Below are 25,323 nucleotides of genomic sequence, written 5' to 3' on the forward strand. Positions count from 1 at the left end.
AAAAAGGAAAGAACCCCCCCCAAAACCCAAACAAAACAAAGAATAAACTTAATCCAAACAAATCCTCAAGTGACTACTGCTGAACTTCCAATAGTTCGAAGTTGGTAGCCAGAATTTGTAAGCAATCAACACGGTTTGTTTTTGTTTTACATGCAAGTTTAAAAAATATCGAACCATTTACCAAACTCCCTTCACTGGTGTGAAGCCTCCACTCTTAAAAATTGATTTGATAAACATACATTTTTTTTTATACAGCTTTTAAGAAAAATGTTTGTTTTTAATACGACTTACAACCGCACAGCTTTAGCTCTCCCTCGTTGGGGACATTATCGCATTCAGAAGTTGAAAAAAATCACAGTTTCATGAAAAAAACTCAAAAACAAAACAACATTTTTTTGTTCAATATCTTGTTAAGAATTTGAACAATAAATTATTCTCCTATGAGCTTTTAAAATGGTTTTATATTACATTTTGTTGGAAATACATATTTTTAACAAGACTTTTCCCATATAATCTTTTTCTTCTTTTTAGTCTATTAAAAGTTCAAATCTATCATCAGCAAACTAAATGCCTAAGGGTCAAACTTTGCTTTAAATGAGTTTCTTTTTTGTTGTATGTTACTGATGAAATAAAACTCTATAGTAAACTACAGAAAATACATATTGTCATATTAGAGGTAATTAGTATGCAGATATTTCATTGAACATTGAACATGTGATTGACAATATGTTTTAATTTTTTTTTGTGTTTTTCTCTTTTTTTTAAAGATGAAGTTAAGTAGTTTTCAGGCAGAGGTTCAAGGCTGAAACGCTGCTGCTCTCTAAGATGTTGGATGTGAGTAATAGCGAGCCTCTACCCTTAGCAGGACAGCTGGGAACGCACTGTGTTCCTCACGTACAAGGGACGGACACAAGTGTCCTCTCATGAGTAGCCATGAAACAAGAATTGGCAGGAGCTGATATAATATAACAGTACTAGCAATAATAATGTTAGATCGCTTAATAATACTCTGGAACTGCAGATCTAATTTGAGTACTATCCTCTTTCCTTATTTCTGTTTTAAAATGACAATTATAAAGAAGCATTAGCTGAGCACAGTGCTAGTTTTGAGAAAATTAGTGTGAAGCAGGCCTGGGAAAACTAACCTGCACTTCTCTTGCTTCATTGCTTGATATTAAACATTGAATTAAAATGCAAATGCACAGCAAGAAAAGAGATATATGGTCAGAACCTAAACAGCAAGTAGCTTTTTTTTTTTTTTTAAAGCCACCCAATGTCATTTTAATAAAGCACCTGTAGGTATGCCTGATGATAGAAAAAAAGGAATGCAATATTTTCTGCCTGCACTTTAACTACCTTATCAAGAAAATTAATCTACTGATCTGGAAGCAAGACATGCAGTTCCACAAATTACTTTCTTTTGGATTTACTGATTCACAGTCATTGACCTTAACTGTTTTTAATGCACATATTCTTTTCTTCAGGTGTTACACCTTTTACTGATATACATAATTGCTCAAATTAGCTGGAGAGTTTGAAGTGGCTTGAAAAAAAACAAAATCACACCACCAGTAAGTAAATACCCAAAACATCTTGACATCAGATCATACAACTAGTGACAGGCCAGTCATTGTTCATATGCAGCAGAAATCTGAGGCTTTATAACAGGAAGAGTTTAATAATTTGATACGATCAGGGATGTTTGATGAAACTGACTGTGGTTTGCTTTTAGAACACAAGTTCATATACTGTGCAGTGGTATCAAAGAATGGCTTTTGTTCTGATTTTTTTACAAGAATTTTTTTTCACATACTAATATCTTGTCATCAGTTCTTTTTTCTATTTTCTTTTTCTTTTCTTTTCTCTTTTTTCTTTTTTCTCTTCTTTTGCCTTTTTTTCTTTTCTTTTCCTTTTTTCTTTTCTTCTTTCTCTTTTCTTTTTTCTTTTCTTTTCTTTTCTTTTCTTTTCTTTTCTTTTCTTTTCTTTTCCTTTCTCTTCCTTTCTCTTCTTTTCTTTTGCCTTCTTTTCTTTTCTCTTTCAAGCAAAGCAAGAATATTTCAGTGATGGTTTGCATTGTTGTGAGTCTCAGAGTCTTCCATAAGGCACTGAAGGAAAAAAAATCAGTTTTTCCTATTAAAAGTTCATTGCACCATCATCAATGTGTGTCATGCCTGACACCTTGGAGAGAGTACAACTGGCTCAGGTGGTCTGAATCCATGAAGTAGCCACATTCTCTGCTGCTTCTCCTCTTGCATGCTGTCAGAAGTGAGGATCTACAATAAAAATAGAGAGTTCAATTTTTTTTTTTCCTCCGAGAGGGAGCCTTCTATTTGAAGATAATGAACCACCTTCAATAAGAAAGGAGTAAACAGCACTAGCTGTACAAAGCTTAAAAGCAGATCTTTCTGGGGTACAGCCTCTCTTCCCTCTCTTTCTGCAGTGCCCAGCCCAGGGTGCCCTTGAGCACCCTTGTAATGTAAATATTTATCCTGCTGACCCTAGCAATCTTGCTACCTTTAAACTGCGTTCCTCAGGTTTTGAAAATATCCAGTGAACTTCTCGGAAAGTATCTTGCCTAAATGGCCAAAAGACCCAGGAGAGTTCCTGAGGGGTCTCCCATCAGGATCCCGTGCTGGGAGCTTGAATGTGCTTCCAAACCGCCTACCTTGCCCAGGCCAGCAAAGCCTGGCTGGCCCTTAGGTTCAGTGAAATGAGGTCTAGGCAAAGGATACAGTTTGTGACTAACTGAGTTAACATGGCATTTTTTTAGCGATTTGGTTCTACTTCTTATACTTTAGAAATCGCTACTTCTATTGCAGAAATTTTTGGAGACTTCCTAAAAGCACTTACCTGGCCTGAATATAGCTTAAAAAAATAAATACAAGGGGAGGACGTGACAAGCAAAAGAGTTGTGAATTCTGAGTTACAGTAATATTTATAGGAATTAATGAAATACTTTGATTCAGTGAACCATTGATATCAGACCTTTGGAGAGAGGAGTTATTCACTTAGTACGAAGTTGATCATCACTGTTTGCAATATAGGTCAGCAACAAGCTTACTTCTGTTCAGGAAAGAAATTTAAATCACTTTTATATGCTGCACTGTGGAAAAGAGAGTGCCACCAGACCATATTTTGAAAGACATTTTACAGCAGTCCACTAATGCATATAACAAAATATCACTCAACAGATTAAAAAAAAAGAAGAGAAAAGAAAAAAGAAGAGGTATTTTAGTTCACTGGACCTTAATCGTACCCCTAGATTTTAACACTTTCTGTTCCGTACACGTTGTAGCCTTCTCTGTACGTAGCGTAATTCTGGGTACTGGTTGTGGGAACAGGTTTAAAGTTTTGTGTGTTCTTGGAGAGTTTCATTCGCTTGGACTCTGCCCGCGACTTGTAACAGAACTCGATTAGGGCAACCATCATGGCGAGCCCAAGGCCTCCGACAAGAATATAGAAAACCCCAGCGACATTGCTCAGGCTCAGAGCACTGGTCTTGTCCTAAGAGAAATGAACCACTTGATTAGTCTTGCTGTGAGAAGAAGACAGGTAGATAACAGGTTACTTTGCAGTTAGTCCTAGCTGGAATAACTAAACATACATACTCAGCTTTCTGATATGAAGTTCAAATTCCCTATCCCCCCTGCATCAAAATCAATCCGATTGAGAGTGATCTTACCCATTGAGTTTACACTGTCAAATTCATTTATCAGCATTATTCTCAGCTTTGTCCCTGGATAAGCTAGGGATTCGTGGCAGGAATGGCCCTGGCTCTCGCTGCCAGGTGGCCGACAAGCCGTTTGCCATGGGCTTTGCCAGGCCCTCAGCGGGCAGTGCAAACCCGCCTCTGGCTGAGCAGCGCTGGCAGCACGCAAAGGTGCCTGGCGAAGGCCCAAATAGGTGAAGCAGTGGCTATGCAAAATAACCCAGGTTTTACAGAAGGACAGTATAAAACTTAAAAAAAAAAAAAAAAAAAAAACCCAACCACTAGACACTTGATTTTGGTGAATGTAGAGAAAATAACTGAGATGCTGCTAAACTTATCTACCTTTTTTTCAACAATTTACAAAAAATGAATCTAGGAAGATGGTCAGTTACTTTAAGGTCGAGCAGTAGAGCCCTAGCTAAACTAGCACCTTCAATTACCAAGAGTAAGTGAGTTACTGAATAAAAACAATCATTGTAACACCAAAAAAATGCTGGCTGGGGTGTACTTTCAATACATGACAGATGGGAGAGAAGGCTTTCATTTTTAAAAATAGGATTTTGTAATCAGATTAAACAGAATTGCAACCATTTTGCTGCTGAATTGAATGGCTTGCTGCCTTTATTAGATATTGTTTGTTCAAATGTTCCTTGTTTGAGCTGTAACACAAAGAGAATCTCACTGGCTGCTGGCAAGCCAGATGCCAAACCAATCCGCAGTAAGGGTACGTACTTACTGAAAACACTTACAGATAGGCCTTGATTTACCAAAATCCCTAGGGACATCAAAACTTCCATATATTCAGAATAAAATAAGCTCTACCTTGTAAGTATCTGTGCATTTCACAGGCAGTTTAGGTAGATGCAGTTTTAGCAAACAACCCTCAATATAAACTAAAGATATTATTCATTTGCACTCTTTCAATTATATTGAATATATTGAATATTACTTCTGCAATTGCTGTGCATTCAAATTTCCTGTGATCCCAAATTTATCTTATGCAACAGCTACAAGATTGTGCCCCAAGCAAATTCCAGTCCAACTGAAATCAATGAATTTTATTATTGACTTTGATGAAGCTTGAAATGGTCTTTGAACATTAAGAAGGTGCTGCCAAATTATAATAATTTTATGTTTGTTTGAATAATTATAGAGGGTATTTCCAAAGGCAGCAGGGGAGTTAGGCACTTAATGATTTCAATAGGAACTGGATTTCTCCCTCCCCTTGCTGCCATTGAAAATGTCCTTTACTCCAACAAGCCTTGCACTTCTCCACTGGTTTTCTTCTCAGTGGCTCCATAAACACAAAAAAAAATCTTTTGTGTTTTTTAATGAATGGCATAAATAAATATTTCCTCTGAATTTAATGTGCAACTAGTAGGTTGATCCATCTGCCATCTCACATGTGGAATTTCCACTGGGTCTACAGAATTTCTGTACTGGGAACCACTACAGGGTCGTTGGATATGTCTGGCCCTCAGTCACATATTTTTGCTGTTTTTAGATGAAAACAGCAGCAATACCAATTGTAAACAGAGAGTAAAAGTAAGGTATTAAGATTCCCCCAAAGTTACAACATATCTGGTATGGAATAGAGTAACACAGTAGCAAAATGGTTCAAAGCACAATAAAAAGAACATCCAGTATTTATGGAATGAGTTACCAATAGTATTTCTAAATTTGTTGGTTTTTTTTTTAATCAAAAAACATTTAAACTAAATTGGAAAATGGGGCAGGAAGGATGTTTCTTGCTTATCATGGTGATGTCTGTCCTGAAATTGTCCACCCTTAACAAGCATGCGATTATTTTCCAAACTGACGTATAGAGCTCTAACTTACAATTTTGAAAGAAAAATGTATGTGTTCAATAAAACTATAAATTAAAAAAGGATGCCGGACTAAATAACACACATCATTGACTGTAATGAAACTTGCAAATTTAAATGAAGACACCAGTTTTGAGGGCTTTTTGGGAATTCTTTTTCCATGTTTTTCTAGCAAAATATTCAAGTAGTAAAACATACTTACAACTAAAATCTGTTACTGTAAAAGAAAAATGCTGTCATGTTTGGAGACTTAATTATTTTTTCTATTCTTTTCTTTCAACCTTCAAAATGTAAATATTAACTTTTGAAAGCCATTTTTTTGTATAAACAAACAGTGGGTCAAAATGTGATTTCTAATCAGTACAAAAAGACCTTCAGCGACTGACCTTACTTCCGGAGTCCTTGGCTCCACATTCACCCTTATCGTACCACCATTTGTTTTTCAGCTTGTCTAAGATGCCTTGTTCACTGAGTTTCAATACTGCAAGGTTTACAGGAGTTCTTCACGTGGGAAATAACATAAATAACATTATATTATGTTATTTTATGTTATTCAAGCTTTAAACTACTTTAAAACTATACAAAGCGATAAAGCAGGGTTCCTGGCCACAAAGTATTTACACTGCAGGCAACTGGATCATCCCCTTAAGTTAATGCTAGAGCAACGCTATATTACCAGGTCCTGCCCATATCGCTTTGAGTAATCGGCACTCACTGTTAAATGAAGATAGTAGAAACAAAGCAACTCCAATTTCCCATTTTTGTAGAATCGCAGGCGGTTCACAGTAGCTTTACGAGCTGGTAGGAGTTTGATCCAGCAGGACCTTGTATTGCACTAACAGACAGCAACCCCAGAAGGAGCAGTTGTGGCGGCCTTGTGGCGGCAGCCCGTGGCCTGGGCAGCCCTGCGACACAGCTGGTGCCGTGTGGGACCGGCCCCTTGGGTACAGCACCCACTGGGGATCCCGCATGCTCGCAGGACGTGCAAAGCAAAACCACCCAGGCTGAATGCCAGGGAGGGTTGCACCTTACACCAGCAGAGAGGGGCATTTTGCCAACCATCACCACTTGTTCCCTTTCACACCTTCAAGCAGTTCCTGCAACTTTTCAGCTGCACCATGATGTGTTACAGCAAATGTGAACAACTGGCACCCCCCCCGCCTTGCTCTGCAGGCAACACGCAAGTGGACATTTTTTTCCCCTTAGAATTGCTGCATCCTGAACACTGCATGGTCTAGGGAACTACAGCAGTAAATAACTGAATGAAGACCTTAAAAGAAAGAAATCAGTGAACTTGGAAACTATGGGTTAAGCTGTGCAGCGTGTGAAATGTTGGCAGGAGAAAGGGAGCTGGTGATTCTGCTGCTGCTAAGAGACTGCAAGCCCACATCAGGGCTAAGGCTGCTGTGTGCTCTTGGGCTGTTTGAGTAAATAAGATTTACCCTGAAGACTCAGAACAGTTTTGGCACATATTTCTGTGAGTTCAGGCCCCCTCCCCACCTCCTTGGGGCTGCACAGGGCCATGTGAGCCCTTGCATGAGCTGGGCGCCACTGTGGGCTGTGGGTGCTGCTGCCACTGGCCACTTGCGAGGCGCTGATGTGTGAGGAGAGTTGGAGAAATTTTGGGAGGCAGGGACCAGCGGGATGGTGGTGGCACCTCTATAGCAATTTCAGCTCCGGGCTTGCCGTGTGCCTTCCCTGTGGGAAAGCTGCACGAGAGGCGAAGCAGCCATCCTGGCGCCCATCCCAGGCTATGTTTTGTGCATAACTGTCACCCTGCTGAGCACCACACACAAGCCAGGGCCATAAGTGCTGCCGTGGGGCTCATGAGCTGCAAGAACGCCTGCGCCACGGATGGATGACACGCTTTGAGGTACAGGCTAAGACAGCATTTTGTTATTTATGGTTCTTTTTTGTGTAACTTCATTTCCAACTTCATGATCAAGAATTCTGTTTATGGGACTAAGCTTGTCTGGCTGTCCGTGAAGTGTGATGGTGGGATTCTCACCTGGGATGTGGTGGTGGTGTCTCACCATGGAGCATGGTGGTGGGGGTCTCACCTTGGCACCGTGGTGGTAGGGTCTTGAGTGTGGTGCTGGAGTCTCATCTCGGAGCACAGTAGTGGGGATCTCACCTTGGAGCACAATGGTGGGGTCTTGCCTTGGATGTGGTGGTGGGGTCTCACCTTGGCAGTGTGATGGTGGTGGGTCTCATCTTGGATGTGCTGGTGGGGTCGCCATCTTTGCAGCATGGTGGTGGGGTCTCACCTTGGCAGCGCTCACAGGCATTGCAGTGTCCCTTCTGCAGGGTGAATGAATGCCAGGCAGGCAGACAAGCCCAGGGTGCTGGCAGGCAAGTTGAGGAATTCAGTAACATCTCAGGGTTTTTTGCAGGCCATTTTAGTGACATGGATTCACTTCAGTAATGACAGCTTGGGTTCCTTCTTGGGTTCTGCCCAACAGGATCCTCTTCTTCTTCATTGCCCCTGATGAGACAGACTTTTTCCATTGAGATACAGGCTGTCAGCAAACATACCTACCACTGCATTGTGTCATTAAGTACTGTTTAATTCCTATATGTATTTGTTTGAAGGAGAAAAATAACCACGCTTTGAGAGTTCCTGAGCTACCTAATGCAGAGGCTGCAATTGGTGTGACCTGGTGTGGCCTTTAACCGGGTTCACATGGCAAAAGCAGGAGTCAGTGGAAATTCTCATCTATGCAGTGCGAGATGATGCTGTACCCCAGGCTGTCCGAGCCTCCCTAGACCCCACGACTGGCAATGGCAGCCCATGGGTGCAGCAAGAGCTTTCTGAGCTTTCCTGGCCTGCCAGGCAGAGGCAGGGCTGCTCCCTGTGTTTTGCACAGAGCTGGTTTTGATATTTGCCAATATTTTATTTTTGCAAAATTGCTGTTTTTAAGCAGCAGCTGTAATCTCATTAACTCTCAGTCAGGGAAGCCTGTGCGTGTTCAGCTGGGCACGGTGGTGACAAGCCTCATGAGAGATGACGTTTGCTCTCAGCTCCAACACAGCACTCGCAGAACCCCTCAACTAACAGCGTAATGAAAAGCCAGCTGCATCGCAGCTTTCTGTCTGCAGCCAGGTACAGGTAGTGTTATGACCCATCAGAGGCATCAAAATGAGCGCCACAGATGGGTGCTGCAAGTCTGGGGGCAGACCTGATGCAGGGACCCCCTACGCCACACGAGGGTTTTGCCTCCTGGGAGCCGGCCAGGCATTGGCCAAGGCAGCTCCCGCGAGGGGCTCCAGCTCCGCACCCCTTCCCATGCAGCTGCCATGTGATGGGGACCCCGGGGGCACGTGGGCGAGGGCGCTACAAGAGGCTATGCATTATTTGGGCTATTGCAATGCAAGTCAGTGAAAGCTGAGTGCCTTTATTCCCACCGTTACAAGCCCCAGCAGAAAGAGCAGGGTAGATTATTGCTTAGAGAACAGCTCTCTAATTTTAAAATTCATTTTAAAACTATCCAATTTGAGAGATTTTATGCAATACATCTCTCCACTTTGAAAAGCATTATGCAGTTGAGAATACACAAACAATAGAGAGAAGGTTATAAACACCTTTTCTGCTATCTGCATATTTTATTGTGCAAATTTTCCCCTCCCCCCAGTCCTATTCCAAACACTATTTTTAATTTGCATGTCTTTATAAAGCCCATATGGAGTACAAAGAATTTGCATAACATCCAATACATTATAGATTAGCTTTCACAACACTATACAGTATTGGGAAATGAGGAAGCTTAACATGCTAATTAGGGTACTTTTTTTTTTTTAAGCCAAGATTGTAGTTAATTGTGCACATGCAAGTGCCAAAAAAAAGTAAACTAAAATTATCTTAACTAAACAGATGGGAATTTGCCTAAACCAAGGTTTTCAATATAGTTTGTCAGGTCCCTTTTTGTCATGTGACCTGCTGAAATAACTAGTTCTGTGTATCAAAGCTGAGCAATGATTTGTTCTCATCCTCCTTGTCTCTATGAGTATGGAAAGCAGTGCAGGACTGGGAATACAAGTTCAGAGGAGTCTGCCTGTGTGCTCCAGGCCCACATTTCTTTTAGACAGCTGAGCCGTCATCATGACGGGGTATTCATGAGCCATGGGAGTTGTAAGTAATTCTGCTAGTCATGGATACTGACTTTATGCAGATGTTATGAGATGGGCAGATCATATAATATGTGCGTAAGGAGGGAATACAGGAGGAAAGTTTGAAATGAAGTAGTTTCTGGTGCAAGCGTTTGTCTTCCTCTGCACAAGCCTATTCCCGCTCCCATTTGCTCTCCTCCCACGCAGGCAGGCAGTGCCTTGGTCGCTCACCTGTGCAAGTGTCTGGGTCCCTTGACTCTGCTATTTTGCTGGCACTGCCTGGGCAGCCTGGATGAATAGTGTGGACCTGGGTGAAGGGCACTCCTAATGTGCTAGAAAAGGCACTAATTTGTGCTTCACAGATGGAGCACAAAATGCAGCCAGACCATATAACTTGAAGATTCAAATCTAGGGAAATGGTTCAAATAACCTAATACTGACTAATACTGTCCCTATGGGCAAATTAACCCATTTGCTGTGGTTGATTTATTTAAGAATGGAATGACTCTAGGAAGATTGGTGCCTACCTATTCTCACAGTCTTCGCTTTATTAAAGAAGTCTCCTGAAAACATTACTTTACATCTGGGGAAGAGAAGTTTTTTTAATCAGTGTTTCAGCCCTTTGCTTTCTCTGTTCCTCTGCGGGAAGACCCCACATGTGCTGGCAGTGTTACCTTTCCCTCTTTGGCTACCAGTTACTGCTAGAAAGCAAGGGGTGGCAGGATTTTTTTCCAAGTGCAGCCTGGCATGACCTCAAGGGGCTGATTTCCCTTTGCCTGTGCTGCGCATTGCCCCAGAGTGGTACGCACATGTGTCTCCTTACGTCAGAAAAGGGACCCCGGGCTACCACCCTTCGCCTGCCCGCACTGGTCGATCCCAGGTGAAAGGATGGGGCTCAGAGCAAACCAGTTTCCAAAAAATGCTGTGCATTCACTCATTAAAATCAAGCCCTTGAAATAAGTCCCCAAAGCTTCCAGTTAAGTCAAAAAATCTTTGCCACCGTTCCTGCTAAATGTAGGGATCTCTATAGCATTTCCTTGTTATGAAGGTGATCTTGCATAAAATATAGCACTGATTTCAGGTTGAGTATGTCCCCCCATGCTTATGCATGAGATGATCCCTCAGAAGAAAGCTGCTTTTTTCAGTGTTAGCTGAATATTTCCATCTATGCCATTTTAATGTGGAAAAGAGGAAATACAATGACCCAGAGCACATCTGTTCTACATTCTTATTTCTCTTCATCAAACTTTTACCCTGTCTGAGGGATTTCTTGTCCTGTCTCCTCTTGCCACAGTAGCTGAAGAGCAGTTTCAGGTTAGTTGAAGTACTTCTTTCTCCTTGAAGAAAATTGAGGTCATTATGATTTTTCTTTCTGGACAGAATTATTTCAAAGTAGAGGRAAAGTAAATTAATTGTCAAAGAAATAGCTCTTTATCAGTCCCAAGTGTTAAAAGGTATAACTTATGCTCCTCCCAAATTATAACAGGTTTTTTATTTCATTAATGACCGCTTAGGTTCATTTTCATGATTTCACTTGCACCTACACAACATAGATACTCCAGCACAGAGATTTGATTTAGTGACCTCTCTCCAGCTCCTACAAGTTTAAGGAAGACACTTGACAGTGTGAAGTTCCACTTAAAACCGCGAAGGCCGGCGCTTTGATTTCCGTTACTATCACGTTTATGTGCCAGCGCTGTAAACAGTCCACTTAGCTGAATAGATGCTGACCACAGCTGAAGAGCCGGAGCAGGTTCTTGGAAGAAGTGCTGTTCATTTATCAAAAGAACATGCAGTTCGCAAATCTTGCCAGAAAAGCTCCATTTTCCAGTAACGAGAGATCAGGCATCCTGATGGCAACTGCTCCGCAGTAGCCTGCCATATGTAGCCGCTCCCTGTCCGTCCATCCATCCGTCTCCTGGCCATGGCAGAGGCTGCACTTCCAGCACCTCACCCTGTAATCCTTAGGCTTTCGTCAGCTGCCCGTAACCAGTGCTTGAGTGGCATTCATGCTATTCAATGCAAACTTCAGGCAATACCACAGTTACGTTTATTACTTGCAATCAGTAAAGATTTAAATGGCAATTGGAGCAGCTTTGGATAAATCATATCCCATTCTATACTCTAATGAATGTAATATAAATGTTATACCCAAAAATGCTCATTGCCAAGGAGAGCAAATGAACACTGCAGATAGCACATTGTTCCCCTCAAAGCAGATGAAACATCAGAATTAATTTAGAATTTTTATGCACAATCTTTCAGAAAAAGAGAGCTGCACAAAAAAGGCATAGCAATTAAGGCTCCTTAAAGCACTAATTAAAGGGTTCCTTGAGCTGAAGCTCACAGGGGTAGGTGGGCGAATGGCTTCCCTGAGCCCCTTAGGAAGGTGGCTGAGTGAGGACTGACTTTGCACCTTCTGCCCTTGGGGTTTTACAGACGATGAGCTGGGCTTAGTCCTCCACCCATCATCAGTCAGTTCCTGATGTTTTGTAAAGTATTTGGTGCACAGAATACAGGGTTGTATTTTGTCAGCACTGTTGCTTGCAGCATCTTTCTGGGGGTAGGGTGTGAAGAAATCACCCAAAAGCTTGAAGGAAGCCCAGAATCACACCACCAATGAGACCTCTACACTGGTCTTGAAAGCTTCCTTTTTCCACTTGGGCCCTGAGCTAGAGGCTCAGGAGAAGAGGCAAAAGGTTCCAGAAAAGAGCAGCTCCCTTCCACAGCCTGAGAGACAGGAGACATGGCTCCCTTCAGCTCCAGAGCTGGATGCGAAGGCGATGGGGTTTGCCGAGGAAATGGAAGTGCTGACAAAGACGATAGTCGCACTCGCTGGTTCCATAGGGAAATGCAAGAGCACAATATGCCACTGTCAACACAGTGGGTGTGGAAAGCTAATGGCAGGGCCTGGATTTCTTTTTGCCCCAAATCTTTTTTCACCCTCTCAGTCAGCAGGAAAAAAAAGGAAGTACAGCTTTAACTAAAGTACCTAAAATAAAGAAAAACTTCACAGTGCTGTAATGCAATGACCAGCATGATGAAGCCTGCCAAGGTGGCGTTGATGCTGAAAGGAATTACTGGCTTTCCTGGAGAGCCACTCGTCCACACTTCACTACGTACTTGAAATCTGGGCCAGCACAATTCTGCAGATTGCCTGTAACAGGACTATTAATAAGCAAAAATCAAGACAAACCAACTGCTCAGCGGAGGTTTGAGGGGGTAGAAAAGGGGGTTGAGAGCCAGAAGGGCCCTCAGCCCCACGGCTCCGGTGAGCCGGCCTCCGCATGGGGGAAAGGGCTGCCGGTGCGCTACAAGACCTGGGTGCCCGTGTCCAAGGCGCTGGGCTGGAAGGAATGTTTGCTGTCTGACATAGAGACACAAAGTTAACTTGATGAAGCTAAGAAATTTGGCCAGTGGCAACGGGGCTCCTTGTCACAAGGCAGATGGCAGCTCGCCCCGAACTCATGGTGCACGTGGCCAGCAGCAACACTGCCCACTGCAAACAGCTCTGCCTAAAGGGCAAAAGCTGTAACTTCCCAATATACTGATTGCCACATTTTCCACACTGGGAAATCTGAATAGTCACTAACATGCCCTTTCTTTTTCTTCTCAAAACTACAACACTACAAACCAGATAATGCTGATTGGAGAAGTCCTGTGAAAGCACACAGGCATATCACTAGGGATGCGGTATTTACAGAAAAGCTGTTTGTGCTGTAATGTACCCTGGCACTGGCCATTAGGGGTACATTAGGGTAGGCAAAACCAGAGTCAAAGGCACCCTTGGGCTCTGGCTGCATCACGCTGCAACACTGCAGAACAGCTGTAAATTTGGTTTAATATCTGGCTCAGCCAGATTTATGACTGATTTGTGGTATCAGAGCAAAGCAAAGCCACAGGAGGTTTCTGGCAAATTGAGCCCTCTGAAGATTGCTAGATTAATGAATAGTGACGTCCTCTCTCTGAGTTAACATGCAGCACTTGCAAAGCAAGAGAAACCGTGATCAAGGGCTACATCCTTTGCAAAGGGCTCATCACTCCCCCCTGGAAATCTCAGTGACATGAACGAGGATAAAGTGCATGATTGTATCAGGTCTCTATTAGTACATTATAAAATGTTTTGAATTTTATTTTTAATCTTGGGTATTTTTACCTAATCCCTTTAATTTAGGAATTTGAAATATTTAGAGTGCTCTAACCTGTACAGCATGAATTATTCTCTTGATCCTTATGGCCATTTTTCTCTTGTTCCTTATGACCAAAGCTGTCCTTGCTGGCTTAAGCATTACTGCAATTGCTGATTTCAACACAACCGAACTAATAAAGTTGCAACATCAAAGAGTCTAGACATTAAATGTTTAGGTTTCTTATATGCTGCTCATAATGACAGAGAAAAGGGAAGTGAAATAAGGTGCAAACAAACAAGCATTTTTTAATTCAAAAAGCTTTAAGTCCATTAGTGTAAAACTACTGAAAACACTGAATTAATTGTTCCTGTTGGTATCACTGGCAAATATCCAGTGACCTCAGGGGAAGCAGAGTATGAAGCTTGTTGCAACATGTGTGAAGTTGTACCTCCTACCGTGACCTGAAAGGTAAATATCTGAAGGGGACAGGGAAAACTTCCCCAAATTATTGCACCATTTTTACAGAGATTGCAGTCCCATACCTCCAGCCCTGCAGAGAAACCCCTCAACACCACACATTATGTCAAATCATGAGCGTTGCTGTTCAGCCATGAAGTTACGAAAGGAGGTTAATAATGAGGCCTTTAACTCTGCTCACCATAACTCACATCCCCAAGCCAACGGCACTGGCGCGCTGCAGCAAAGGATGTTGCACAATGTAGTAGTCAGGATTGAGCACTCTGTTCAACCTGACAGGATACCATAAAAAAAATCCAACTAACAACCATCTTGATATCATTAAAATATAAAGACAGAAACAATCCTGGAAGAGATACCAAATCCAACATTACCCTCTGGAGGACATTGCTAGAGGTTAAAGATCAGTCTAAATCAAATAAGGCACTTTATCCCCTCAAGCTCTATAAATCCCAGTCTCATCTGTAACTATTGAATGGACTTTTTGTCAGATCTTGTTACTGAAATAACTTCTGACTAGCCACAAAACCTTAGGGTAAATGTATTGTCCAAGTGCTCTGCTCTCTCCTAGATCAGAGCATCTCAAGCTATGTCCTGTCATAATTTACCAATTTAGCAATGCCTCCATTCCATAAATTCATGTTTGTTATGCATCTAAACATATGGAACAGGGAAGATATAGGATGGAAACTGGCCTATTATTAAAATTCACTATGTTTGTTAAAAGATTAAAGTTACACCATACTCCATGCAGGAGTGACGAGAGCCCTGAAAATGCTTGTCTAAGGAAATACAGCCACTCACTATTCTTATTTGTTACCTTTGTCTCAAATAGTGATCTTCAGAATTTCACACTGAACATATTTGTTAAAAATCACAAGACGTTTCTTTTTTAAAAACTGAACACTGTTGCACCATTTCAGACCATCTTTTTTTTTTCTGCCCTGTGTTAACCAGCAACTGCACATCTACAACATTTAACGTTTTAGGGATTGAAATGCTTCATGGATGAGCAGAGGAAGGGATAAAAAGCGAAAGCCATCTAATTCGAAAACACAAAGAGCTTTTAAACTGAGAAGATTAAAACCAGGCACCTCAACCCCCGTATATCCTGACAGTGTGAAATCTTCTGGTAGAAGGACATTGTTTTTTTCTATAGCGCATCCAGAAATGATTCCCTTTCCCCCCCTCAAGGTGTTGAGGCCTTACTTGTTGGCGAGCAGCTTCCCATGTGAGGGACTGCAGCGTGCTGCTCAGCCTGCCTGGCCACAGTTAATAATATCTCTTAATGACAGCTGACTTGTGACTTCTAAATATTTCATGGAGGTTGCTGTATGCTTTGCCTGTTTTGGGCATCTCAGAATGGAATGGTGTCACAGGATGACAAAAATCCTGTCTATGGATTAGCAAACAAAACATATATATATATATATTTTTAATGCTGTCATATTGCCAGCAACAGCGCTAGTAAATGCAGGAGGTGAATATAGGTAGTGTCTTCATCTGTCATAGTTACATAGAGTGCAGCGGGTGCCCGTTGGTTTATGAGGACTGCTTCTATTTAAAGGACATTAGTGACCCCTGTATTGGCAAACTTGCTCTTAATTCTGCTCTGATAGCACTTGTTTGTAAATACGGGGCTTTGCAAAAGGTGATCAACACAGATTTTGCAATGGCCATTTGAAAGCTATGCAAATGATCTATCAGGGGATGGGTTTCTTTAGTTATTGCTAAGTATTTAGGAGCTACAAGCTCAAGTTTCCATAACAAAAGAACTTAATTTTAATCTTATTATGTTTTTCCATAAATAGTGTTCTTTTGGGCAGTTCAAGGTTTCTTGTATTGTTTTTTAGATGCAGGCTGRAGCAACTGTTGTGTCCTTGTGGAATCTGCGGGTTTTTTTCACAGCAGCAACCAGGTATGCATTTTAAAAATCAGTTTTTAACTGATGCTGTATTTGCTGTAACATGGAAGACATACACAGATGCACAATGTGAATATAATACCCCCCCACACTCTAAATACACCTGCGCAAAGTCAGATGAGTTACCAGCTGAGACTGCAAGTTTCTCTACTCTTTGTAGAGAGTTTGCAGCCAGTGTCTGGCAGCAGCAACTGTCTCTAGGAAAATATATTTATATGTTTCATAAACATACCTCCAACAAATTAAATGCTATTCTAACAGGATTATAATTTAATAGAAGTGCCAAGTGCTAATGCAATAATACATGCATATCGGATTAGGGAATGCAAGCCATAACAAGTCATTGTAGTTCATTTATAACAGTGCCTGTGACTTGTGATGTGGTGAGAGGGTGGAAGCAAGAACAACCCAAACAGAAGGGCAGAGCAGGGAGGGCCAGATGGCTAAAGTCGTGCTAAAACCTACCTCATCTGAAACAGCAACAAGGTATCTTCCCTGTCTTTACCTGCATCTTTCCTAAGCTGGATGGATATGAGCAAGAGACTCAACTTACCTTGCATGCGGGCTATCCCCTCACCTTCTCTTTCTCTTGCCTCTAGAAACATCCATTTTTTCCCCCTGTCTTCTATGATTTATTTTTCCTCTCAGGATGGTTCTTCTGAGCCTCCTGCTCTCTGGTCCTCAGCAGGCTGCAGATAGGTGCTGCTTAGTCCGACGGGCACACAAGGCACTCGGGGAATAGCTATGCTGGTGGCATAAGGCTACAGGTGTCCAAACCATGCCTGCAGTGCAGGTGCGCAGAGCCACGTCACAGAGTCCACCAGGATTAACAGCGGTGCCTGCTCACATGGGAGCTTAACGCTGAAACTTAGAACTACTTTGAAGAAGAAGAACAAAGGCAGTTATTCTCCCTTTGTATTTTAAGTGACAGTAGTTACCATTAAAATGGAAATATCCAAGTCTGAAACCCCAATAAAGTGTTCAAAGTAAGGGCCCTGCTCCTATCACTGGGATATGCTCGTTTTCCATTTTCCTTTTTCCAGTCCCAAGGAGGCTTGCCTCAGCTCTTCCCATACTGATGCTTATATTGCAGGATAAATGACTCATGCAAGCAAATTATGGAAAATAATTGTTAATCACCACAAGTCTTACCAGAATGAATACATAAGTCACATCTTTTCTTTTGAATTTCTTGTGGCCATAGAGGCAGTACATATTGCCGTTGTATGAGGCTCAACCCTACCACAGTGAACACGGCACAAACTCTTTTCCTCGCGGGCTCAGGTCCTGCTCTGTCAAGAGAGCAAAGCTGATCCTCAGGATAATTATGCCGAAAGGTTACGAAAGCAAAATAAAACAGTTCCTAGTTCTTAGGTGCAAGGCACCATTTTCCAAAAGCTGCTTCCCAGGCTGCATGAAATGCTTTTCCTCAATTGGGGTTCTGAGCCTCCTAGTTACATTCGTAGTAAAAGAACCTCCAATGATCTGCACAAGAGCATATGCGTTTTATGCAAATCAAAGCAGGCTTTCTGCTCTTCTTGGCAGTACTCTAAATGAGATGCTCTGATGAACTCTTAGAGTGGTAAGACTTCATTATTGGTACAAAACATACACAATGTTATCCCTACTAGGCTATAAAATARCTTCTGTCAATTAAACAAATATTTTGATGTCTTCCTTTTAAAGTATTATTTTGCTTTGTCACTAATTTGCACAATACAATGATTTTATGTTACTTTTCTAGCTCTGAGCATGAATTAGCTCTGTGCTACTATCACTGGCTCTAATCAGCCATTTTATCCTTTTTCCAGCTCATAACCCAGGCCTATAGAATGGGTGGCAAGTAAATTCATGCTGATGAACATAATTTCAAATAAATTGCTCAAATAAATTGTGTTGCATGTTTTTAAGATAGTCATTTCCCCAAATGTTCTCTTTAAAGCATAACATGTTTGGCAGTGGTGCTCTTTAGATGTCAGGTATCATCTACAATAATGTGTAACAGATTTCTTCTAAAAATATGCCACTTAAAAATTATGCTGCAAATGCTAACTAACTGCTGTGCTGCAAATATATCAAAGCAAAACAGCACAGAGAAATGGGGGAACAAATCCCATCTGCTAATGGCCACATTCACAGCTCAGAAGGGCTTGAGAATCTGATGCTTTATGAAGTATGGTTCTGAGGGCACAGTTTAACTAGCACTCTGGAAAAATAATTCTGTGATTAAAAAGAAACAACTGAAAAATTAAGTAGTTTTACATGAAGCATCACTTCACAGATGTACTCTGAAAGAGATATCAGCCTAAAAAAGAATATATTAAAGAAATTGAGTCAAATAATTAACAAGGACACTTGGCATATGAAGCTGGCTAGATGCTAAATTTAAACAATTTCCTTCTACGTTAGTTGTCATTACATGTTGCCATGAAGGTATGAGAATACAAAAAAAAAAAAAAAAGTATGAGCAGAAGAACTTTAGAAATTTATCTTAGCAGAAAATTGTTCCTATGCAACTGAATAATTAGTTTCACTTAAGTTGCTCATCCTGCTACCTTCATCTACATTGTGTTTTGTCTACTTGTTAAATTCCTATTCAGCTATCACTCAGCTCTGAGATGATAGGATTGTGCAGCAAACAAAATAATTGGTTTCCAAGCTGGTAAAATGCTGTAACAATTTTCTGGAATATTTATATTTATTTTTTTTAAATAACTGCTACTCTGCATTATCTCACAATTGAGAACTCAACTCACGCATTAACAGGTTTTTGAATATTGTGTAATTTTGCCATGAATCCAATGATGAAACAAAGTTCATGTTCATTTAAGAGAGCTAAGTGAACACAATTTGATGCGCATACCAGGATGTCAGCAACAGTATTATTACGTATCACATGAGAATTACGTATGGCTGGAGCAATACTTCAGTCTTCTTAAAGACTGCCACTGAAATTTGGGAACCGCCTTCCCCGGTGCAGCACTGACCATAGCAAGACACTCTAGGGCAGATTGTTACCTTCTGCGACATCCTAGAGCTGACACGTGCTGACATTAAGGGAAATACAACATATGTCAGCTGAGGCACTTTAAACTTATTTCATAATAATAATACAGTCTCTTAGCTTAAATTACAAGTGGCCCATGTGAGTTTTGGATGTGCATATGACTAACCTTACACAGTTTGCATAATGGAATGGACTAGATGGAAAAAACTTACAGCAGGTCAATTTAATACCTTTTCTTTGTCCTACTGTAAGACTCAAAGTCCTGGTAACACTTCAAGTCATGGTGTAATTTTCCAATGGCAGTGAACATATGGAAACAAGGGATGATGCCACTGCACCACCTCCGAATCACTGGTTCCCAAACACGGGGAAACCACATGCTAACCAGCAGGGAGGACGAGCAGGGGAGAGTTTTCTGTGTGACCAGATCTGTCATGGCACAATGATGGGCACAGGCAAACAGGTCGCATACTCACCTCTGGTTTTCAACACAAGCTAGAATAACAGATCTCACAGAGAAATTCAGCTTAGGAAGTTGGCACCATCAGTCTGTAATGGTTCAAACCTGTACACAGCTCAGGAAGTAGGAAAGGGCTGATTACAAAGTCAGGGCAGCTGACTCCCAAGGCTGGGCCTCTACTGGATAAGCTAAGAGAGGTGGTCTATCAGCTTAACCGGTAGAGAGAGCGCTCCCCTGAGTGAGTAATGTGCCACAATGATACAAATTCTGCATCATGCACTTTCAGCACCCAGTCCTTCTGGGCCACTGATTCAATTTTCCTTAAGTACCATCTCCTTAAGGGAAAAGGAAAAAAAAAAAGAACAGTTTTAAAGTGACTCCTCTGAAGTACTCTATAAATAAAGCCATGTTCATATAAACAATTAACTGCAGAGATGTGAGTGGGATAAGACTATGAAGGGAACTTAGGCTTCAGGTGGGAGGAAGAGGAGGAGTGTGGAGGCAAGCGAGGGTGACTGTGTGCCAAGTGCTGGCATACACAGGGAGGCGACAGCCCTGCCACGAGGCTCAGGCACAGCCCGAACTCGGCTTTCCCAGCTGATGTTGTCAGCGGACGCTGCTGGGAAAGCATCCCTCTTTCTATGCTAATGCCATGGAATTGAGCCTACTTCTGCTACCTCAGAAGAAAAGCAATTTTATAATAAAGAAACCTTTGATTTATGACATCTCTAGAAATACCAACTAGCCCCTTTCCCCGCCTTTCCCTCCTTTAGGCTTCTGCAGATTTTTCTCCCCCCAAGGAAGCTCCTTCTCTGACCCACATTCTGCTCCCTGGCGGCTCATGCTGCCTGAGCAATAAACCCCCGATAATTGACGTTTATAGCTGGAACAAACAAGCAGTCCTTTATCACAGCATGGTACAACAAACTGCAGAAAGACAGGGCTTTGTGATTTACAGATTAAAATAGTGAAACAAGCGTCATCAAATTTGTTCTTCCCTCTTCGCTGGGTAGTTTATCATGGCATACCTGACTCTGCCCTCAACATTTACTGAACAGGGCTGAGTGCTTATTAATAGAGAGTATTACTCTTCTTAAAAGGTCTTTCAGCACATGCAAAAATAGAAGGATGACCCTGGCCTAACTGCGACCATTTTTAAAATCCTTTTTAGCTTCCTTAGGGCTGTAAGCATAAGTTGGCTGGGTTTAATCCAATGAATTTAAAGCAATGCAGTTCATTGAAACTGCTTTGTACAAAGAATTTTCTTTCATGGAGGCAGTATTAGGCAATACAGTGCTGGATCCCAAGAGAATATTAAACATTTAATATACTGGCAAGTATAACATTATATAAAAATGTTGCATGAAGGATGAGCAGCAGAGCTAAAAAGCATATAAAAACCTCACACTCTCCTCCAAGCTGCTGCTGAGCACTGCAGAACTCCAATTATTAAATAAACCTGAATTTGAGGTCTTTTCTTTCCTTTTATGCAGCTTTTTGCTAATATCAGAGATGAGTAACAGTAATTTCCTAACTAGTCAGCTGTAATCAACTCTTATTAATAGAATACAGCAGTAATTTGCAGTAATTGTCCAAAACTGCAGTTTACTGAAAATAGTGTTATTATTGATTTTGGACCAAAGCTGAAGCATTTTTATAAGAGAGATTAGAAGTTATTGTTCCTTAAGGAACTGGTTTTACTAGCGAATGCCACTATGAAAATTAATCTTGGTCCTTTTCAGGATAACAATGTATTTTAAATTAATTTTCTTGGTAATTCCCATACCCAAGGTGACAAATAATATCCAGCCTATTCTAGCTACAGCTTCTCTTTGCCAGGTTAAATGCTACAGAAATTGCCAGTTAGTCTTACAAGGTAAGTTTTGGCAATATTAAAGCACAGTAGTTAACTTTTGCAATACATGAGCTGATTAAATCAACTTAGAGCGTCTCATTAACATACAGGCTGCTAAAGGTACTGGGGGGAAGCCATAGCTCACTAGACGGCAATGAAAGTTTTGCCACTGGCATCAGGGGAGTTAGGATTTTAAATAACATCTGCTTTAAAAGCCCAGCAAACACAAATCCAGTGTTCCTGCACAGATGCGCACAGAAATCTGGCCCCTGTGGTACAAAAGGTGACAGAATATTCTAGGCAGCATTTACCAAAAGCTCTTTCCTTCAGCTTAATTACCACTTTAGTGCATCACTTCAATACACGTCACTGCTGCAAGCAACATATCTCCTGTTTCTGCTGCAGTCTCTAGCTCCTTATATATTGTTGCTACTATTTTACCATCAGTGGGTGACTACCCATCTCTGTTTAACATTACGCTCTTGCTGTGATCCTCTCTTGAACCCAAGCTGCACCAAGATTAACCACCCTCCTCGACCCATCTGCAAGAGAGCGAAGGAGAAGGGAGCCTTCTCGCCGTCAGGTCTGTGCTCCACACCCGACCCCTTGAAGAAAGCCTCTCCGAAATTGCTTGAGGTGATCCCTGGGTTCCTGTCCAGTTACATGCACAGATTCCTTCTGCACAGTCCTCACCAATATTGGAGTTTCTATCTGTTAGTTAAATAAGGTTTCCAAGCTTGACCAAAGCTGTTGATGATGCAAAAATGACTTTCTTTGAAAGAGCTACTGGGCAAGCAAATGGCTTTTTTTTCCCCACCACAATTATTCAAATGGTTTGAATCTGCATTCCTTTTTTTTTTTCCTTGACAAGTAAAATAACAGCCTTGCCGATTACTCTTTGCTAAGGTACCCGATTGTGGTGACATTGAGGCTGACCTTGGAGTCACCTCCCCCGCTGCCGCACTCTCCTTTGTCGTACCACCATTTGTTTTTCAATTTGTCCAAGAGGCCTTGCTCATTCAGTTTTAATACTGCCAGGTTAACAGCATTTCTTGAAACGATAAAACATAACTTGTAAGAAAAATGCACAAATGCTTAGGAAATCGTAACGTATAAAAAAAGGAGCACAAGAGGACAAATTGGCTAAAATTTCACAGAACGTGGAGCTATAAAAATGTTTGTACAGCAAATACAGGGTTAAATATTGGAAGGTGGCATGGAGGATAACATTTGCTCAAAACTGAAGTGTGCGGGATGGGGAAATCGTCTTTGAGAAAAAAAAGCAACAAGAACACCACATCATGCAGTTAACATTCGTCACATATGGCAGGTTAACTTGGCTTTTACCATTTAAATTGAAAAAGCCATTGAACTGTAAAATTAAAACAGCAACAAACAATCAGAAAGGACAACACTAAGAGAACACTTAAAAAAAAAAGGATGCATTAAGTAAATGAAACCATAATTTACCGTCTTATTTAACTCCATGGAATATTGAAGATTTTAAACTTTAAAAGTTACCTCAAAATCCACAAGAAAGAAAATGACAACACAATACATCAGGGTAGGTGGAATACTATAACAACATGGATATTGTTATATTATTCCACCCACCTTAATGCTGAGCCTTTTGGCGTCGCTACACCGTAGCCCTTGGAGTCGAGGTTGCCGCCGACTTTCATGGTGTCGCAAGGCTTCCGCTGCTCGATGTACTCGTTCATGGTCGACTCCAGCAGGAAGGCAAACTTCCCCTTCGACTTGCGCACCCGCGCCACCCCGTCCGCTGTCGTTTTGGTGAACACGGAGGGTTCTGCTGACTTCATGTATGACCACATTTTCTCGTAGACGGCTATTTTTGATCTCTGAGGTAGAGGAAAGAGAGGAAGTGAAGAGCAATTCCTGCTGGTGACCTGGCCTTCGTACACTGGACCTAGCATGGCGCCTAGCTCCCTGGACTTGGTTGGCTTCAAGCTATTAACACCCTATAGCTGATTAAGGCTAACAACTGAAAGAATAAAGCTAGTTAAGCACAAGACACACATTACCCCCTGAGCAATTACAAAACCAAAAAAGTGGTTGGGAAGGGAGGAACCACATCTGAGACATTTATTCCACTAATTGCCATTTAATTGGCAATCAGAATGAGAAATGGTGCATGCCCAGCTCATTCCCAGGGTTCCCTGTTATGTGGCGTTATTATCCATGAGCACGCTGCTCTAACATCAAATGCAGTGTTACTATCCGTAAGCACGCTCCTCTAACGCCAAGCCAGAGAGAGGATGTTAAACCCGAGCTCCTCTCTCGTGGCCAACACGTGCAAAGAAGGCTCTCCTGTACACACAGATCCTCAGTATTGGTTTTTGTTCCCTTGCAGACCATTAGCAAACACAGACATTTGCTTATTAAAAGTTCCCAGTGAGGCAGAAGTCTGCTTTTCACAGTGGTGATGAAAGGTTTATGATATGAGAACAGCTCTAGTGGCCTCTTATAATGAAGCTCATAGGAGGGATATAAATACTAATTACAAAAACCTTTACTAATCAGTGATCCAACTTTCTCTGGTCAGAGTTTCACATTTGCCTAAAAGATAGCAAACACACTAATATTAGCAGTGAGCTGAAAAATTTGCTGGTTAACTGCTTTATTGCAGTGTATATTTATTTATTTTTTTCAGTTTGCTTGGTTTTGAGACTGAGCCAATCATAGCATCCTCTAGCTCAACATCTATATTTTGTAAATCTGCAAATGTTGAGAAATGTGTTACTTCGCCTTTCTCCCTCTTCCTCTCCAGTGATATTTAAACCATCCAAAAATCTTAAACCCACCTGAAGAATCTCAAGTATTCATATATTGCACGATCACTTAAAATTCCCTGCTTGGTTGACAGAAGGCAGCAATGCTTACTATATTACTGTAAAGTCTAGAAATCCAAAAGATTTATACAAGACTTTCAGTCTAAGCTGTGGTTATCTTGAATTTATGCCTCCAACTTGTTGCCAGTTTCCTGTCCACAGCCTCTCCTTGCAGAACGGGAACAAAGCATGCAGGAGCTACATCTAGTCCAAATTTAACAAACTTGTGGCAGACAACTGTTAATGTCCATCAGCCTGAAGATCAAGACATGTTTCCTCTTCATTCAGGACAATTTAACGTGTTTTGAATAATGCAGTGCTYAACAACCACTCTCCAAACATTCCACAGAGAGTAAATCCTGCCTTTGCCATTCCTCATATTAAAATACTCAGCTGATGTAGCTATGACTGATAGAGAGGAGCCCAGAGGGCAAGATTTTATTTTAATTATCCTTCCTGGTGAGTTGAAAAACAGCTGAAAATGCAATCCAATTAAAATCATCACAATCGACAAGCGGAAATCAGAGAGACACTAATAATGCAGCTTCATTAAGACTGAGCTGGCTGGGCAGGGGACTAAAAAACAAGCAAGAGAGATTTAAATGGAGAACACACCTTGGATAAAAACTGGATATATGGATTCTAGTTTCGAGCATGAGGAATGAAGAAGCAGTTGGGGAAAGGGAGTGTAAATGGGGTGGCTAGTGCCACCACAGTGGTGCCAGTAGCTCCATGGCTGCCGCTGCCCTCGCGGGCAGCCGAGCCCGGTGGCGGCTGGCAGGGGCCTGTGTGAGCGCAAAGCTCACGGTTTAGGCAGAGCGCGGAGTTAACTGGGACCCAACCTGCCTGCGCTTTTTATAAAACATGCTCCTACAAAAATATAACAGGGACAGGCTGGTTGGCCAACAGTAAGACGGCATAAGCAACGGTGATTTGGATGTGTCCTAGTTTTAAGGTGCTTGTCCTTACAAGCACA

General features: G+C 41.6%; 1 protein-coding gene across 1 annotated transcript in view; it reads right to left on the reverse strand.

Moving 5' to 3' along the window:
• Positions 1 to 2,033: 2,033 nt before the first annotated feature.
• Positions 2,034 to 25,323, reverse strand: part of GRIA3 (glutamate ionotropic receptor AMPA type subunit 3) — a 154,888-nt gene continuing 131,598 nt past the window's right edge. Inside the window, exons 14-17 of the mRNA XM_026089538.1 lie at positions 23,110 to 23,357; positions 5,922 to 6,036; positions 3,257 to 3,504; positions 2,034 to 2,273 (exon numbers count right to left, since the gene is read on the reverse strand). Coding sequence (XP_025945323.1) covers positions 3,259 to 3,504; positions 5,922 to 6,036; positions 23,110 to 23,357 — 609 coding nt within the window. The 3' untranslated portion in view covers positions 2,034 to 2,273; positions 3,257 to 3,258. The remainder of the gene's footprint in view (positions 2,274 to 3,256; positions 3,505 to 5,921; positions 6,037 to 23,109; positions 23,358 to 25,323) is intronic.

Source organism: Apteryx rowi, unplaced genomic scaffold (assembly GCF_003343035.1).
Source record: "Apteryx rowi isolate R43461 unplaced genomic scaffold, aptRow1 scaffold_82, whole genome shotgun sequence".
NCBI lineage: Eukaryota > Metazoa > Chordata > Aves > Apterygiformes > Apterygidae > Apteryx > Apteryx rowi.